We start from the raw sequence: 16,598 nt of genomic DNA, 5'->3' as shown, positions 1-16,598 counted from the left end.
AGGAAAAGAGAAAAAGTTACATTTAAAAAATTAAAAAGAAAATGACATGACAAGGTCTATAGTAATCCGTAGGAAATAGTCCGTAAAATAACAATTCTCTCTCTCTATATATATATATATATATATATAAATGGGGGCAGAGAATCAAAGGCAATTTTTTTCTATCTTTCTAGATTTTCGATTTCTTTTATATATATATATATATATATATAATCTTAACTGTCTCTTGGTGCCTGTCCCATCAATATAGGAGATAAATATAGATAGAATTAATCCGTTTCTGCGTTTTATTTTCTTCTTCTTTTTTATCTATTTTTTATCTTTTAATTAATGTTTTAAAAAATTAAAAATTATAATTAAAGCAATTTTAATAAAACTTTATTTATATTTTTAATATACTAAAAAAAAGGAAAATAGAAAAAAACAACAATAAAAGAAAAGAAAATTAATCATGTGAGAGCACGACTCTCTTCGTCCCCTCTCCCCTCCCCTCTCTTCGTCTCTCTTGCGACTCCGCCCGATCGGCGCCCTGATCCCAATCGAGAGCAGCGTGATCAAGCCGCCGGCGAGGGCAGCGGCGACAGCACACCCTTTCTCTGGAAATCTTAGATCCCCGTTTTTCTCTCTCTTCCTTCCTTTTCCGATTCCTCCGTCCCTTCACGACGCCGTGCTTGGATCGGACAGCGGACCCTCCGATCGAACCTCCAACGCGCTGTGGTGCTCGCCTACTCTCCGTCCGGACTCAGGTCTTTCATCTCTCTCTATCCCTATCTCTCTCGGGGTCTGAAGTCATTGCTCCATGAAATGTATCTGTCGGCTTCTTCACTGGTGAAAACAATTGATTAGAAGTATTCAATGTTGTTTTTAGAAGCAATCCCTTAAAAATTCAGTTGGTATACTTTTTAAGTCTTTTTTCCCCCAATATTTTACTTTATCCTTCTGTGCTTCTAGATCGCTACAAAACCCATGGTTTCTGGTACAATCAAGAGCCAGATGGAAGCTAAGGATAAGGATGGCAGTTGGTATAAGAATGTTCGTGAAATATATGCTGATGCAAGATTGGTTTTCACTAATGCAATGAAACACAATGATGATCAAAGTGATATTCATGTTATGGCAAAGTCATCGCTGGAAAATTTTGAAGAGAAGTGGCTGCAATTGCTACCTAAAGTTGTTGAAGAGGTTGAGTTGAGCTACTCTTATTTCTTCTCCCATCTTCTTTTTATCTTCCAGTAACATTTTGCTTTCCATTTTCTTCATGGATCTATTAGTCTCTGTTAATGGCATCAAATCTGTCATTGTAAATACCTTTTTGTTTTATCTTATGATTTTTCCTGAATTTTTTACTTCCCAGGAAGCAAGACAAAAAGATGAGGGAGCTCAAACTCATTCAAATATTCGTAATTCTCGAAAGCCTGCATATGCAAAAATAGCTAGAGAGACATATAATGAGGTAATCTTTGTATACTCAAAATGTGTTCTTGTTACTTTCCATTTCTGGTAGTGGTTGTAGTTCTTTACTCTAGTGGAGAGGCTGGAGTCATATGACTATGTAAATGTTATCTTGGTCTTCACCAGGTTACAGAAACTAATCATGTTAGAGCACAATTGTGTTTTTTTTTCATAACTTTTAATCCAATTTTCAGCTTGATGAACTCAATTCACAATTGGAAGATCTAAGGGCGATGATAATAGAGAAATGCAGGTAAACAATTTTGTCTCATCATCATCCTTATAGAATGTACGATATACACAAACATGCAGCTTTTTCTGCTTTGTTGTTTGAATGCTTTAATTTAGCTAAACTGTTGAGCAACTATTGACATTTAGAAGTTGATCATTCAACAGATGTAGGGCAAGAATTAGAAAAAGTAGCCTGCCCTTGTGTGGTTCTTGGCTACAAACTAGTGATTAAGTAGCAAGATATCCCATTGAGAAAGATTATCAGCCAGACAGTAGATCTTAAAATATTATTTGTAACATAATTTAGCGACCAGGTAGAATGTTAGGGCAGATGGAACTCCAGGGAAAATTCATTATTTTAGTATAGTATTAATCAAGGTTCAAAGTATTGGTCTTAGCTAGGATATTTAACTCCAGCAGAGATGATATTGTGTTGATGCCTTGTTGGCACACTGATTGACAGTGCTGGTGGCTCGGATTAGTATGAAGGCATCAAGAAGAGGAATCCTATCTGGCTTCTTGTGTCTTGATGAGTTCTCTCCCTAACCCTATCCATCTTCTCATGCCATCTGGAGTGTGTCACAATGAAAGTGTCGAATAGTTGAGCATACATGTCATATACATGTTCAGCACGATAATCGGCTGGCAAAATGATATCCTTCCTTTGCGCTAACTGAAAGGATCTTTATAACATGATATATTTGCTTTATGCCATCAATATTAACCATTCATCCTATTTAAAATAATTGTTTTTTCCTTGGTCTCTTTACTTCCATACAACTAACTTTAATTGTTATTTGAACTCCATAGTAAACCAAGTTAAAACAAAGTTATTATGTAAATTACATCCCACTTAAATAGAGATTATTTCAAACTTGAAAGTTTGTAATCTAATATATAATTGAATGACGTATATATGAACATTCTAATTCTTCTTTAATTCTTGTTGCTCTTCCCCTTGCTTTTGTATAAAAATTCTTTCCACTTATTTAATGAACATTAAAATACCAGTTTCCCTTCAGAAAATTTAATCTATTATTTTGTTAGCAACATGAGGTTATTTTAGGACACTGGTTATTGTTACTTCCATTTAGTCTACCCGTATTGTTTTTCCAGCAGTGTGAAAGTGAACTACGAATATGATGGTGTGACGAATGCTTAAATTTCTTTGTTTCAGAAAAATGACTACAGAGGAGAAAAGGAAACTTGGGGTTGGCCTGAGCACTTTATCCCCTGAAGATCTTAACAGGGCTTTAGAAATTATAACTGAAGACAATCCTAGTTTCCAAGCCACTGGCGAAGTAGTGGACCTCGATTTGGATGCGCAGGTATCTCTCTTTTTTATTTCTTTCATATTTTGTTGCTATACCAGAAAAACTGGCCTTTTGGATTGAATTTGTAACTTGCTAGTGGATCACCATGTTATTGAAAACCTTTCCATTTGTAACCACTATGCTATTAAAATAGTGCCTATGCCTCTTTCACAGATGTGCAGAAAGTGGTTAACTTTGCTCTTTGCGTTTTAGATACCGATCTCAAGTTTGCATTGATAACATGTTCTTATTATGTCATTCAGATAGCAGCCTTCTTTGAGGCTTCATTCTCGCTGATCAGTGAATTCAATTTGCTTATCTTTGTATTGCTGCAGAGTGAAACCACATTGTGGAAGCTCAAATTCTTCATGAAAAGGGTATTAGAGAATCAAGCAAAGAACTCTGTGGTAAAGGCTAACGACAACTTGAAGAGAAAGAGAGAGATTATTTGCAAAGCTTTGGTGAAGAGTGCAGCGAAGAAGAGAAACAAATAGCTTTCGGTGTTATGATGTTGCTCAATGTCATACATGTAAATGCAACTAACTTTTGTTGCTGAAGAAATTTAGTAGGAACTTTTGAAACAAGTTGCCTTTTTTGTTGCCCAAGATGTTTGAAAGAAGTTTTTGCCTTTAAACAGCTTTTGCTAGTGGTATTTCTGGCATACCGAAAAAAGTTCGAATCAAGTTTAGCAATGCGGTCATGATGTTGGTTGTGTAATAATTTGTATTGTTTGTTCTGATGGCAGTGCAAATTGTTGTGTTGTGGTATATTCGGAAGCATCCATGAGAGTTGAGTCATTCTCTCTCGTTTACCTATCAAAAAAAAAATATAAAATAAAATAAACGACGGATGGATTTTAAATCCACATGCAGATTTTTTTTCTCTTTTTTTCGTCGTCTCGAAATTGGACGGAATAACTTTTTGTTCTTCCTCCTGGCTAGCTATGAACAATTATCCTGAATAAAAACTAGAGAAAGATCTCGGTCCTTTTTTTTTATCGACTAGGAGATGAACCACTTATAATTACGACACGATCGTAGTCGCAATCAGGCCGCAATTGATTATAATCTCTTCTTGAGTTCACCGTCCCCTCTAGGTTATAATTTGATTCGGAGTGGGCGGCCGGAGGCCGCCCGGAGACCAGCACCCGCTCGGCTCCTAGCAACCTAGCAAACTTAAACAACTTGTTTAACTAAACGAATAAGCTTGAACACATATGTGTTCAGCTCGTTAACGTTCATGAACAATATTCACGAACAATATTCGTGAACAACATTCGTGAACAATATTCATGAACAACGTTCGTGAACAATATTCGTGAACAACGTTCGTGAATCATGTTTATCAATAAAATTCTTATCAACTTGCTAAATAAATAAAGAAACTTTCAAAATCAACAAACAAATTTATATTATCAACCTCGCTAACTAATTAAACAACCTTAAAATGTAAAAGTTTCAATATCTTGAATTGAGAGCTTGATAATATCTAAATGAATCAAACTTAAATCAAACTCAAAGAAAGCTCAAAGTCATAAAAAAAAATCAAGTCAAAGTTGACAATCATTTTAATGGCTTGGTTTATTTTAACCTCGACTCGACTTGACTCGATTACCTTATCAAATAAGCTTGAACACCACAAAGCTTGATTCGGCTTGACTTATTTACCACCCTAACAACATCTCATAAAAATATTATTTTACTAGAAGATTGTTCAAAGTTTGACCAATGTAAGCACTTGATTAAAAATATTTCTATGAAAGTTTCACAACTCAATAAAATTCCTTAAGAACTAATTGTCCAATAGGATTTTTCACAAACTCCCTAAACTTACTTCCTATCATCTATATCCTCCTCACCTTTCAAGTCCACCTCGTACCAGGCCTTGAGTCATTGAACCCACAATCTTATGATCACATTTGCAACCACCCAGCACTCCTTACCATAGTCTATTCCAAACTTCTCTAAGTTTTAATATTGGTCCTATGCCACTGAGCCATTAAGCGCAAACCAACACAACCTCATCGAGTCAACTAACTCTACAAGCTTCATATGCAATATGCAAGTCTATGTGCATATCAAAAAATACAAGTGACACCTAAATTAAACCTTTTGATAAACATATCAAAACAATTTAGTCAAACTAGACTACTTGTGAGCTTTGTTTCCCAACAAAAGCATCTCCTCTAATAATTATATCATCAACATATACGAGAAGGAGAATAATTTCTTTAAAAAAATAATGGAAAAGTAGACTGATACTATAAGGATAGGTTGAAATCCATCAGTGATCATAATGTTGTTAAATTTTGCAAACCACATAGGAGTTTGTTTGAGGTCATAAAAATCTGAGGACTTCTTCCAATATACAATTGAGGAATGCATTTTTCACATCTAGCTGCTGCATAGAATCAATTGCATTGAAATCTCTATATTCTTGGTTGCATACTTTTGCCACGAGATGGGCTTTATGAGGATGGATTTATTAACTTTTATTTTGAACTTAATCATTCATTTGCAACCAATGAAAGTCTTCTAAGGTGGCAGCTCACAATCAGTTTCCATGATTAGGTGTTCAACTTCTAGTGGGATAGCTAGAAGAGAAGGATTGCATAGGAACATCATCCACAACAATTTTGGGGGCTATTGCTAGTGAAGACAACAAGATATCAAGGAGACATGGAGAACCTCATGGATGATCACTTTTTCACAAATTAATTGAATATTTTTGTTAACATTGATCTTCTGAAGAGAGGTGAATTATGAATGCACCTGACTTGAACTGGATAAAAATGTTTAGGAATAACTCAACCAATGAGGACTAAGAGAATATTTTCTCTTCGATTCCAAATGTAAAGACAGATATTAGAAACATCCATAATCAAAAGCTGAAACATGCACAATACACTTCGATGGTCGAGGAAAGACTCACATAGGAACACCAAAACGAGTAGGAAATACGAAGACAAATCAAATTGTAAATGAGGGAACTTATCTGTTCTTCGATCTTGGAGTTAAAGTAACTCCTGTAAAATTATCTCACAGATATGCTTTTACCAAACAGTCCAGAGATTGCTCCACCTGGATCATCTTGCTTGATGAGAGATTCTCCAACCAAGACCTAGAATTATGAATGCAAGGAAGGGATTAAAAACAAAGAACATGCGACAACTAAATGGATATAAAAGAATTCAATGGCAAGAAAATATTTTATTTGCTTGCTGCTATACTATAGGGTCATTAGATTATCAACTATAATTATAGCCAAAAGCATTGGGAAAACCACTTATGGAAGGGCAGTTCATCGTGCTTGTTGAAGCTTCACCAAATGCACACCATAACACATGTAAACAAAAAACTTACTGCTTTGATACCCGCATCTTGAACATAAGAAATATCTTCAGGAGTAAATAAACCAGATTCTGATACCACCTGAAGAAGCAGGTTGCATTCAAGAAATTTAGTGTCGGAGATAATGTAGTTCCTATATATATTATACAAACATGTACATCGAAATTTGACCTCTGAAGTTAAAGTAAAAAAAAAAAATACTGAAGTGAGACTTAAGCAATAGAAGCTAAGATATCAGAGGCTTCTACACCTGTCCTGCAATGGCTAGTACTAAAATAGGCCAGAATAGGAATATGATGGCACAGAGTGATTTACATAACTTGGTCAGAACATGGGACCTACCATCACGGTTTGAAATGCCGTTTCGTGCCGCCCGGCACGGACGGTTTTTACCGTTCCGCCGGACGGCCGAAACCGGCACGGGAGGCGTCCCCGTCTCGGCGGCGCCGGAGGAGACGTGGGATGCCTGCGTCGGCGTTGGAGGAGACACGGGACGCCTCTGGCGGCGTCCCGCGACGCCTCTAGCGGCGTCCTGCGACGCCTTCTGCACTGAAGGCGTTGTGCGCGACGCCTTCTGCAGCGCCGAAGGCGTCGTGCGCGACGCCTTCTGCAGCGCTGAAAGCGTCCGGCAGGGTCGCTGAACGCTTCCGACGACCCTTACAGTGCCGCCGGAGGCGTCTGACAACACTTCCAGCGTCGCTGGACACCCCCCGCGGGATCGCTCGCGATGATCGCGGGCGCGATCTCGAATACGCAGGTACGCGATTTTTTTTTTTTTCTGTTTTTAATAATTATTTATTTTATTTAATTAATTTAAACGATTCCCAAGAATGTGGGGAGGATGTGTGATATTTTGAAGAGGCTTTTATAAACCCTAATTAAATTATCTTAATAAAATATATAAAAAATATATTTAAAATTAAAATAAATTAAATAAATTTTATTAATTAATATTCTGAAAAAAATAATATTTTAAATTTCATTTAAAAATTTTAAAAAATATATAATAATTCTTATTTATATTCTAATATTTTTTTATTATTTTAAATTTTTAAAAAAAATCTAAAAAATTCTAATAAATTATATTTATATTCTGATTTTTTTTTTTTTTTAAATTTTTTTACTTGATATTTTTTACTATTTAAAATATATATTATTTAATTAATAATTAATTAAATGAATAAATAGTTAATTTATATAATTATTATTAATATAAAGTAATATCTTGTATTAATTTATATATTTATTATTATTATTATTATAGATACTTCCATTTTAATTTGAATTATTGATATATCAATTCTATTTAAATAAAATTATTTTTAATTATTTTTTCTAACAATATTAAATTATTCAATAATTGAGAACTTATAATAAATTAATATACAACTTATTTTTATATACACAATAAACATATTTATCTTATAATTACTATATATAAATAAAAAATACCGAAACTGTATCGGCACAACACGATACGATACCGAAATCGTATCGTTCCGATCTGAGACCGAAACCTCGGCACGGGTCGAAATTTTAAACCTTGCCTACCATGCTAGCATGCAAATGACTCTGTGAATGCAACAATACTAATACTACATAATTCCCTTACTGTCCACTAAGGTTTCATTTGTTTTCCTTTCTAACAATAGCATGCGGTACAGTTGGTATTAGATATCATGTAGGTTTGATAGTTGGTTCTTCATTCATCCCCATGCCTGACACTAAGACATTGTCACTTTGATGGATACTCGACACCCTTGTTGATCACATGTAAACAAAATTTAGAAATGACTGTCAGATCCACACTCATGTTAAATACTCATATCCGAGTAACATAGTATATTGGTATAGCAAGGCACTTAACATCTGACTATACAAAACCCATTATTGGTTGATAAATAAAAAATGTTGTTAAACTTTTACATTTTATAGGATATATAACAGCAAGTATCTTATTTCAATAATCAATTTAAATTGCTTGGCTAGAACTAAAAATAAGGAGCAATAAGTTTTCTCACAATGATGTCCCTTTGGCGTATCAGCTCCCCACGCTCTCCGTCCAACAAACTTTTTGTGTTTGAAATGTCAACTTCAAATGTTTCTGCAAGAAGGTAAATATAAGAATATAAATTTAGTGGGTTATATCACATGGTTAAATATCTTTATGCAAAACAAATAGTACTTGTTTTACTATATTCCCAGTTGGCAAAATCAACGAATTTCAAAATAGATTGCCCAAGGTTGGATCATTATAGGCAATGGTTGATTCAAAAAAATTTGCCAAGAAATCAGCATCTCAGAAAAATTAATCTAGAAAAACTAGAGATTCAAAGAAATTAGTTACAAATTAGTTAGATGACAAAATTCATGCAATCCATTAAATTTAGTCAAATTGAGAGCCAAAATGGATGAAAATGAATTGAGGTTTGGTAAAATTGAGATGACTTTGAATAACTTGACCAACCTGCCGTATTCTTTAATCCTAGCTTGATTTTTAGAGAACTCGCATGAGAAGGAGAGTCTTTAGCACCCTCTTAAATTGCTTCTACTTGTCACAACTCAAAATTTACGATGAGATTAGGATCACTTACTTGACCTTTCCATCACTCATTATACTCAACATCTTCCCATCTTTCACTCACTCACTACAATCAAGTAAAGTTATTGTGGATCGAGAGAGAATGCAATAGTCTCTCTCAATCCACAAGCATCCAAAAACTCTACTTCCTTTAACTAAAAATTATTTGAATGTAGTTAGGAACTTGAAATGCTGTAACATTGAATATTATGTAATAGTACCAATTAAAAATTATTAATAAGAAAGTGTTATTGAGTGATTATACTAAAAAATATATGATTCTATTATGGGTTATAATTTATATTTATTATTTATTAATTTATATTAGAAAGGGGGTTTTGGCACAATAGTAAAGTTGTTGCTTTGTGATCAAAAGGTCACGGGTTCAAATCTTGGAAACAACCTCTTGCAAAAAGAAGGATAAGACTGTGTATAATGGATCCTTCCCCGGGACCCCGCATGACGGGATCTTGGTGCATCGGGCTGCCCTTTTTATTTATTTAATTTATATTAATAAATAGGCATTCTTATTTATATTATTGGTTAATAAATATGACATTATTAAGAAAAACAACAACAATCAAGCATTATTCCACTAGGTGGGGTCGGCTAAATATGACATTATTAAGATATGTAACAAAATAAATATACATTCTTTTTTACAAGATTTGTTGTAATATGAAAAAAAAAATTGTATTTTTCATTATTTTTACTTTCCCACTGATTCCATGCAACTAACGCTTCTTGGATTCTTTAACTACCTTATGATTCTTATCCCGACTCTAAAACCAATTTTGACAACTGATTATAACAATCATCTCTAAGGCTGGCAGCTAATCATTCAGTTTGAAATCTCTCGCTCAAATATTTCTACAAGATCAACCAAATACACTAAGAACCATTAAAGCACAACATTCCCCAAGAATTTGGCTAAGATCTGCCTCAAAATGTAACCAATATTGATTTTGGGCACATCAAGTAATCCTAATGAATGTCGAACATAGGCTAGATTTTTTGGGTCAAAGAGTTGGCTCATTAGCCTTCTTTATTCCTGAAAAATAACACATAGTCTAGGCATATCACTAACTTACGAGATAGGAAGTAGTTGGGCTTACGATTACAGAACAAATTCAGTTCAAAAATCTTTCTTTACAATTTTTAGATGACAATGGAAATACAGAATGCACAAGATAAAGTTCACAATTATCTTTGTTCATTTGTCCAACTACTAAATATTACTCCAAGTTACTTTTGGGGATTAGAGCAGAGAGGAATACTTGCCCAGACATGCAATAGATGCAATATTATATTCTGACCGGTCAGTTAGGTTGAAGATCCTGAGCTTTCATAATTGATCAGTTAAGGTGTTGGTTATCTGTATTCTAAAACATGGAAACAAATCTTAGGCTTATCAAGTTCATAGTGGATATGCTTATATAGGAAGGTGAAAGCAAATTATAGAAACAAATCATATAATGTAAGCCATAACCCATGTTTTATATTCTGGAAAAATATGAAGAGTTCAATGTTAGAATGGACCAGATAGCTTTAACTTGAGGTGTAACTGATTTATTAAAAAGGTTCTTTAATTTCTGTCAATAATTTGTTTCAGCAACATTAAACCAAAATTGCAAAACCGCGATGATCATCTTTACATAGGGGTGTAAACGAGTTAAGCCGTTCGCGAGCTATTCAGGTCTCGGTTTGAAAAAAAAAAAAGTTTATTCGAGTTCGTTCGATTATGTTAACGAGTCGAGCTCAAGCTTAAGCCTGATTTCAAGCTCGAAAACATTATCAAGCTGAGCTCAAACTTAACAGTATTTGATTAGTGAGCTCATGAACATATTCGTTAATAAAATTAGCTCGAGCTCAACTCGAAAGAAGCTCATTAAAAATTAAACGAGCTTAGCCATAAGAATTATATATATATATATATATAATTCTTATGGCTAAGCTCGTTTAATTTTTAATGAGCTTCTTTCGAGTTGAGCTCGAGCTAATTTTATTACGAGCCGAGCTCGAGCTTAAGAACTAAAGCTCAAATCGAACTCGAGCTTAGGGATAACGATCCGAGCCTGAGCTTGAGCCTCTTACTGTTCGGCTCGGCTTGGTTCGATTACACCCCTGACTTTACAGGTGAAAAGGAGCAACATAGATCGTAACTATAAAGGTTTTGCAGTAAAGGAATATACATACTCATACCAAGATTACGGTTATTGATGCCAATTAGTTGTACACCCTCTATGCCCAATACTCGGTTCAGTTCACTTTCATTATGCACCTAAGCAAGATCCAAATGATGAATATCTGCATTCAAGTGTTTTCAAAGAAATAGAGGAAGTTAACTAACCTCAATCAATGCTGCTAGGCCAAGCAACCTACAGATTTTAGTCAAATATTTTATATCAAGATCAGTTAAAACAGCAGCAATCAGGAGGATTGCATCTGCCCCCTTTGAGCGAGCATAATAGATTTGCCAGGCATCAACTATAAACTCTTTGCACAAAAGTGGACACTGCACTTTTTACTAGATTAGATTATCATACTAACTGAGATATGCTCGACAAGAAAGAACTATAGTTTGTAAAGAATCATCCAGAATAAAAGAAAACTTGGAAGAATTGACTATAGACCTTAACTCCAGCTCTGCGAATAGCCTCAAGATTCTCAAAGCTTCCCTAGAAGCAAAACAGACAGCCTCAATCAATCACATTCTATCCATTGGATTGCTTCAAGTATTATTGATATTGTTAAAAAAGAAGTATAAAACAGGAGAATGCTACCTGAAAATATTTTTCATCGGTCAAGACGCTTATACATGCTGCTCCATTTTTCTCGTATGAGTTGGCAACTTCAACCTGTTTTAAATGTGATTGTAAGTGGCCAAATGTAGAAACAAACCCACAAACAATATCAAAAGTTTTATCTATGGCAGTATCTTTCAAGAAATTGACTTGTGAAATAACAGATTTTCAAATAAATATGAGAAAAGGTATATCCTCTACTAAGATATGGCATTTCAGCCTTTAAAATCTCAGTTGCAAATGGCTGTAACCAACATAAACCTTTTAATAAGCATCCCGAATAGCAGCTTGAAAGACATACACTATATAGACTTGAAGTGTGAGGTAAGATATACATTTTGTAATTTGTAGTATGTTTGTCCTTTTGAACCAGAGCTCAGAAAGCTTTATATAAAACACTTTAGCTTATTCTACTGAATTAAGAATGACACAACATAAAAAAATTCTAGTCAAACAGAAATGTATGGATGACTGATTCAATGTAAGAAAAAGTATCCACAAATTGTTCTCAAGAATTTTCTTTACACTGCCAAACTGGGGGACCGATCAACAAGAACATGATGGTTATGTTGCATTCATTGCCTGACTTGAGTGGACCCGAAAAAGAACAATAACATAGGCTCAAATGATACCATAAGAAACACTGAGATGGTATATGATAGGCATGGAATTAAAAAAAACATTAAGTGAAATATGTATATATACTTATATAAGTTTAACAATGATCAAATATGCAAGATTATTAATAGTCTGAGATTAGTAGGAATCAGAAAGCATATGAACAAATATTATATAGTTAATGACAAGTGTGAAACTTAACTAAATGTGTCAACCCCATCATTTAACAAAATATGAACAAAACTAGGAGAATAAATAAAAAATAAACTAGGATACAAAACACTCACTGGATCAAAATTCTCCCGTAACACACCTCTACTTGGAGAAGCCTTTTTGACCTCTGCTATCAATGCAGGCATACCTGTATGTTCGTATGATGCCTTCAATGTTCCAATAAAATCTCTAACAGGTGGAGCATTCTCTAGGGCTTTCATTATTGTGATTAAAGGTCTTCTCTCTTTTAACTAAAGGGAAGCAGAAATAAGAATTGTCAGCATTCACCAATTAAGAAATAATAGTAAAAAAATAGTCATAGGTTAAATCAGAAATTGCCTTTGTCACTTCCGATTCCTTGTCCCATATTATTTTCTCTAGGATGTTCCTTGGGGTATTTCCTTCATTTTCCAAGCGGAATTCAAAAGGCCCAACATAATGCTTAGAAGGTCCAGTTGGTGGCCGCCTCCTGATTTTTACACCCTGAACTGCAGCAACATCTTCTGCTAGTTTCCCATTTTGGCACTCGGGAAACTTCAGTGAATTAGAAATTTCCTCCTTGGCAGTGACAGAGGTACTTGCTAATGTTGTCTCCTTTATGAAGTTGAAAATAATCACAGTGTGAACTAATTAAACAATGGTCTGAGCCAAATAAAACCAAGAAGCTATGGTAATGAGTCACTAGCTTCAAACAACAAATTAAAGGAACAAATACAAGTGGATATTATTTAAAATACAACAGAAATGGTAAGATTAGTTAATAAAGCTATATTTTGTATCATATAGTATATATTATTCTCAGTACCAATTCATCTTAGCACATAAAATAAAAAGTGAATAGATTATCACGGACAAAAAAAATGAGGAACTAAACATTCATATTTTTATTTTTCATTAAGCATAGTGAAGATCCTAAATCTTTTAGAGGAATAATGTCTATCTTGAATGCCAAATTGTGGGGGAAAAAGCCATAGATGACGAAACAAAGTCAATTCAGAGCAATAATACATGGCATCTTATGGATCTTCCTCTTAATACTAAAATTTTTGTCTCTATAAGGATATTAAAAAAAAAAACTCAAACACGATAAAAATAATGATCAATATAAAGGAAAATTAGTAACCCAAAATTTTATTAAGTTGTAGACTGTTTTAAGACATTTTCCTCTAATAGAAAAATTCGTCTCTATTAGAATTACATTTGCAATAGCATCAACTTAAATTCTTGAAGTGCATAAGCATCAAGATTGCACTTTTAAATGGAGGCCATAATATAGAGAATTAAACATTGATAATTTATTAAGCTTTGGTGCTAGCAATCTAGCATGGATTCCATTAATGAAACAAAAATATTTTTGACTCAAATGAAACCAAAGACACAAGTCCAGTAGATGTAATTATAGGATCAAAGTATTCAATAGAAACAATGCCTATATTTTCTCACAATCTCATTATGTTTAGTTAATTTGAACCAGGGTTTCAAAAACATATACAAGGTGGTATGTCATTAGCACACTACACAGTGCACACATGGTACATGGAAACAAATATGAAGGCATATGATAGTGGTATATAAAGTATTTATTACTTGCAAAATACCTGTTAATTATTTAACTAAACATTTACAAGTTACAATTCACTAACCAGGATAGCTTAGAGTTTTAGTCAATTTGATTTAGTCCAAATTAGTTATGACCCAAACGAGGTTTTTTAATTGCACAAAGTAGAGTGTTCGTGAGATCATATGCGGTTGGCTCTCAAAATTCCCCTAAGCAGTGCTTATGCACCCAGAGTTGGGCTTTTTAACACCATGAATTACAATCCAAAGCGAGTTTCGTCTTCTGACCAATGGTCTAAACAACTCAACCAATCAAGATGAGTAACTTATCAAGTATCCAAGGGGCTGGAAACGGTACCTCGACATCCTTCTCAGCCCCGCACTGGTCGAAGAGCTCCTCAACGCGGGGGGTGGGCGTGTCCCACGGCAAGTTCGTCGAATTAAGTTCCCGGCGCTTCTCAGCTGCCTCCTCCTCCGCCTCCTCCTCCTCCTCTAATAAAGTATTTGGGTCCACGGAGCACCGGGAAGAGACATCTCGGCGGGACAGATTCTTCGAGATGGCGAAGAGATACAGAGGAGAGATCCCGAGAGGGGCATGAAGGGAAATGGAAGGTTTATCGGAGGAGGAGAATGATTTAACTTGCCTGAATTGGAAAGGAGCGAAGAAGAAGCCAGCGGCGGCGGGCGCCGCCATTTTCCGGAGAGCAGCTGTAGGTTTACCTTGCCATCGGACGGAGATCGGTGCTGGGACGAGGAGGAGAGCAGCAGGCAGATAAGCAGTCCCAGCGCTGGGACGACTCTGTTTCGCGACGCGAGAAAAACAGGAGCAGGTGAGTGGCTGATTAAGGGCCGAATAATAATAATAATAATACTAAACAAAAAAGGAAAAAGAAAATATCACAAATTCCCGTCTTGTTTTTTCCTCGCACGTGCTACGCACATGACTTTGAGATGAGAATATCCTACTTCATTCAAAGAATCAAATTACGTTTTGTGTTTTCCGATCCAAAAGAATATTAACCGGGCAAAGATGGGAAAAATTTAATGATAAATTCAGTTAGTTTTATTAGTTTTACAACAAAATTTTATCTACTATCAGGATAAATTAAAAATTACTCTTATTTAGTTATATGTCTTATTTGTAAAAAAAATCTATAAATTTATTATAATTGAGGATCAAATTACAAGTACTTGAATAAATGAGCAAAAATTGAAAGGATTAGGTTTCACGTTTAATGAATCATCAAATGACTTTTATAAAAATTATCCCTAAAACTCTTCTAAGACTATTCATATGACTTAGAAGAGACTAAATGAGAGACTTCATCCAACACAGTGACTTTTTTTATGAGGATCAGGTGACCCACGATATATTTCATACGCGCTGAGAATCAACCTATCCTATGATATATTAGAATAATATTACATGTAAGTATCAATTGTATCATATTGTGAGGGCTATTTTCAACATTATTATAGCAGCTATAAGTTATTATAATGTGATCAAATATAATATTTCATTCTAATCAAAATTATTATATATAGAACACTGTTTTATTAAATCATCAAAATTATTTAAATTTCATTAATACTATTTTAACTTGATCAAAATTACTTTAAAAAATTTATAGTAGTTGCAATAACACTATAACTAGGGGCGTAACCATGATTCAAAATTACCGATAGTATAATTGATATAATAAATTAAATAATTCAAAAAATAAAATAAAATAAAATAAAAAAGTATGTGAATATAAATTTTTTAAAAATATGAAACAGAGTATTTGATCCTGTCCGAAAGTTGAATCAACGGACGCTGGGTACGTGGCGCTCTCCGAGTCGCTGACGTAGATCTTCGACTGGTCCGAAAGCTGAATCAACGGATGCTGGGCACGTGGCGCTCTCCGAGTCGCTGACGTAGATCTTCGACTGGTCGTACGAACCTCCGGCGAACCTGCACAGAAGTTGGGCCGGGAAGGGGTTCCCGGTGGCGACCCTCCGACGCTCAAGTCAGGTAAGCGAACGACGAAGAAGTGGCTCCCCAAAAATTATAGAACGTCTACCTTCGGCGAAGTATAAGGCTCCTTATATAGAGCGGTGAAAGAGCTCACGCATGCCTACCGAGGCAAATACGTGTCCTTAGCCCATACCTAGGTATGCGTTTGTCAGAAAGCTTACCTGACACCATACTGCTACAGTCCAGACACGTCTTCGATGGGACAGCAGAGCACCTTGTCGCCAGATTTGGAGTATGGCCTAGTCATAGAGCATGACAGCTGTCAGAAGATGTTCCTTGTCCTTCTCTCCCCGCTCCATGTCGGGGCATCCGGCCGGCCGGCACTCACCTCACGTCTGGCCCTCCATATGCACTGGTATGCTTGGGAGATCCTCGATAATGTGCTATGTGGGGACTGTTCGCAGTATGCCACATTATGTCTTCGACCGAGCGTGCCATCCGCTCGGCCCTATGATCCTGTTC

At 35.1% G+C, this 16,598-nt stretch overlaps 2 protein-coding genes across 2 annotated transcripts; one reads left to right on the top strand and one right to left on the bottom strand.

The window, feature by feature from the left end:
• The first annotated feature begins 444 nt into the window (after positions 1-444).
• LOC122033463 (transcription factor GTE1-like) lies at positions 445-3,688 on the top strand. The gene is made up of 6 exons (XM_042592486.1): positions 445-746; positions 952-1,182; positions 1,355-1,453; positions 1,647-1,705; positions 2,861-3,011; positions 3,332-3,688. Exons 2-6 carry the CDS (start codon positions 967-969, stop codon positions 3,488-3,490), a joined length of 684 nt encoding a protein of 227 aa, XP_042448420.1. The 5' UTR covers positions 445-746; positions 952-966; the 3' UTR covers positions 3,491-3,688.
• Positions 3,689-5,810: 2,122 nt separating this feature from the next.
• Positions 5,811-14,956, bottom strand: LOC122033462 (indole-3-glycerol phosphate synthase, chloroplastic-like). Its single transcript, XM_042592485.1, has 10 exons — positions 14,478-14,956; positions 12,902-13,156; positions 12,637-12,813; positions 11,711-11,785; positions 11,561-11,605; positions 11,278-11,442; positions 11,130-11,208; positions 8,368-8,450; positions 6,359-6,427; positions 5,811-6,116 (listed from the first exon to the last, which is right to left on the bottom strand). The coding sequence occupies exons 1-10, from the start codon at positions 14,811-14,813 to the stop codon at positions 6,030-6,032; spliced, it is 1,371 nt and encodes a 456-aa protein (XP_042448419.1). The 5' UTR covers positions 14,814-14,956; the 3' UTR covers positions 5,811-6,029.
• Between the last annotated feature and the right edge of the window lie 1,642 nt (positions 14,957-16,598).

The sequence above is a fragment of the Zingiber officinale genome, chromosome 11B, assembly GCF_018446385.1.
Source record: "Zingiber officinale cultivar Zhangliang chromosome 11B, Zo_v1.1, whole genome shotgun sequence".
NCBI lineage: Eukaryota > Viridiplantae > Streptophyta > Magnoliopsida > Zingiberales > Zingiberaceae > Zingiber > Zingiber officinale.
Note: the sequence above shows the minus strand (reverse complement) of the source record. Positions and strands in the feature narration are given on the sequence as shown.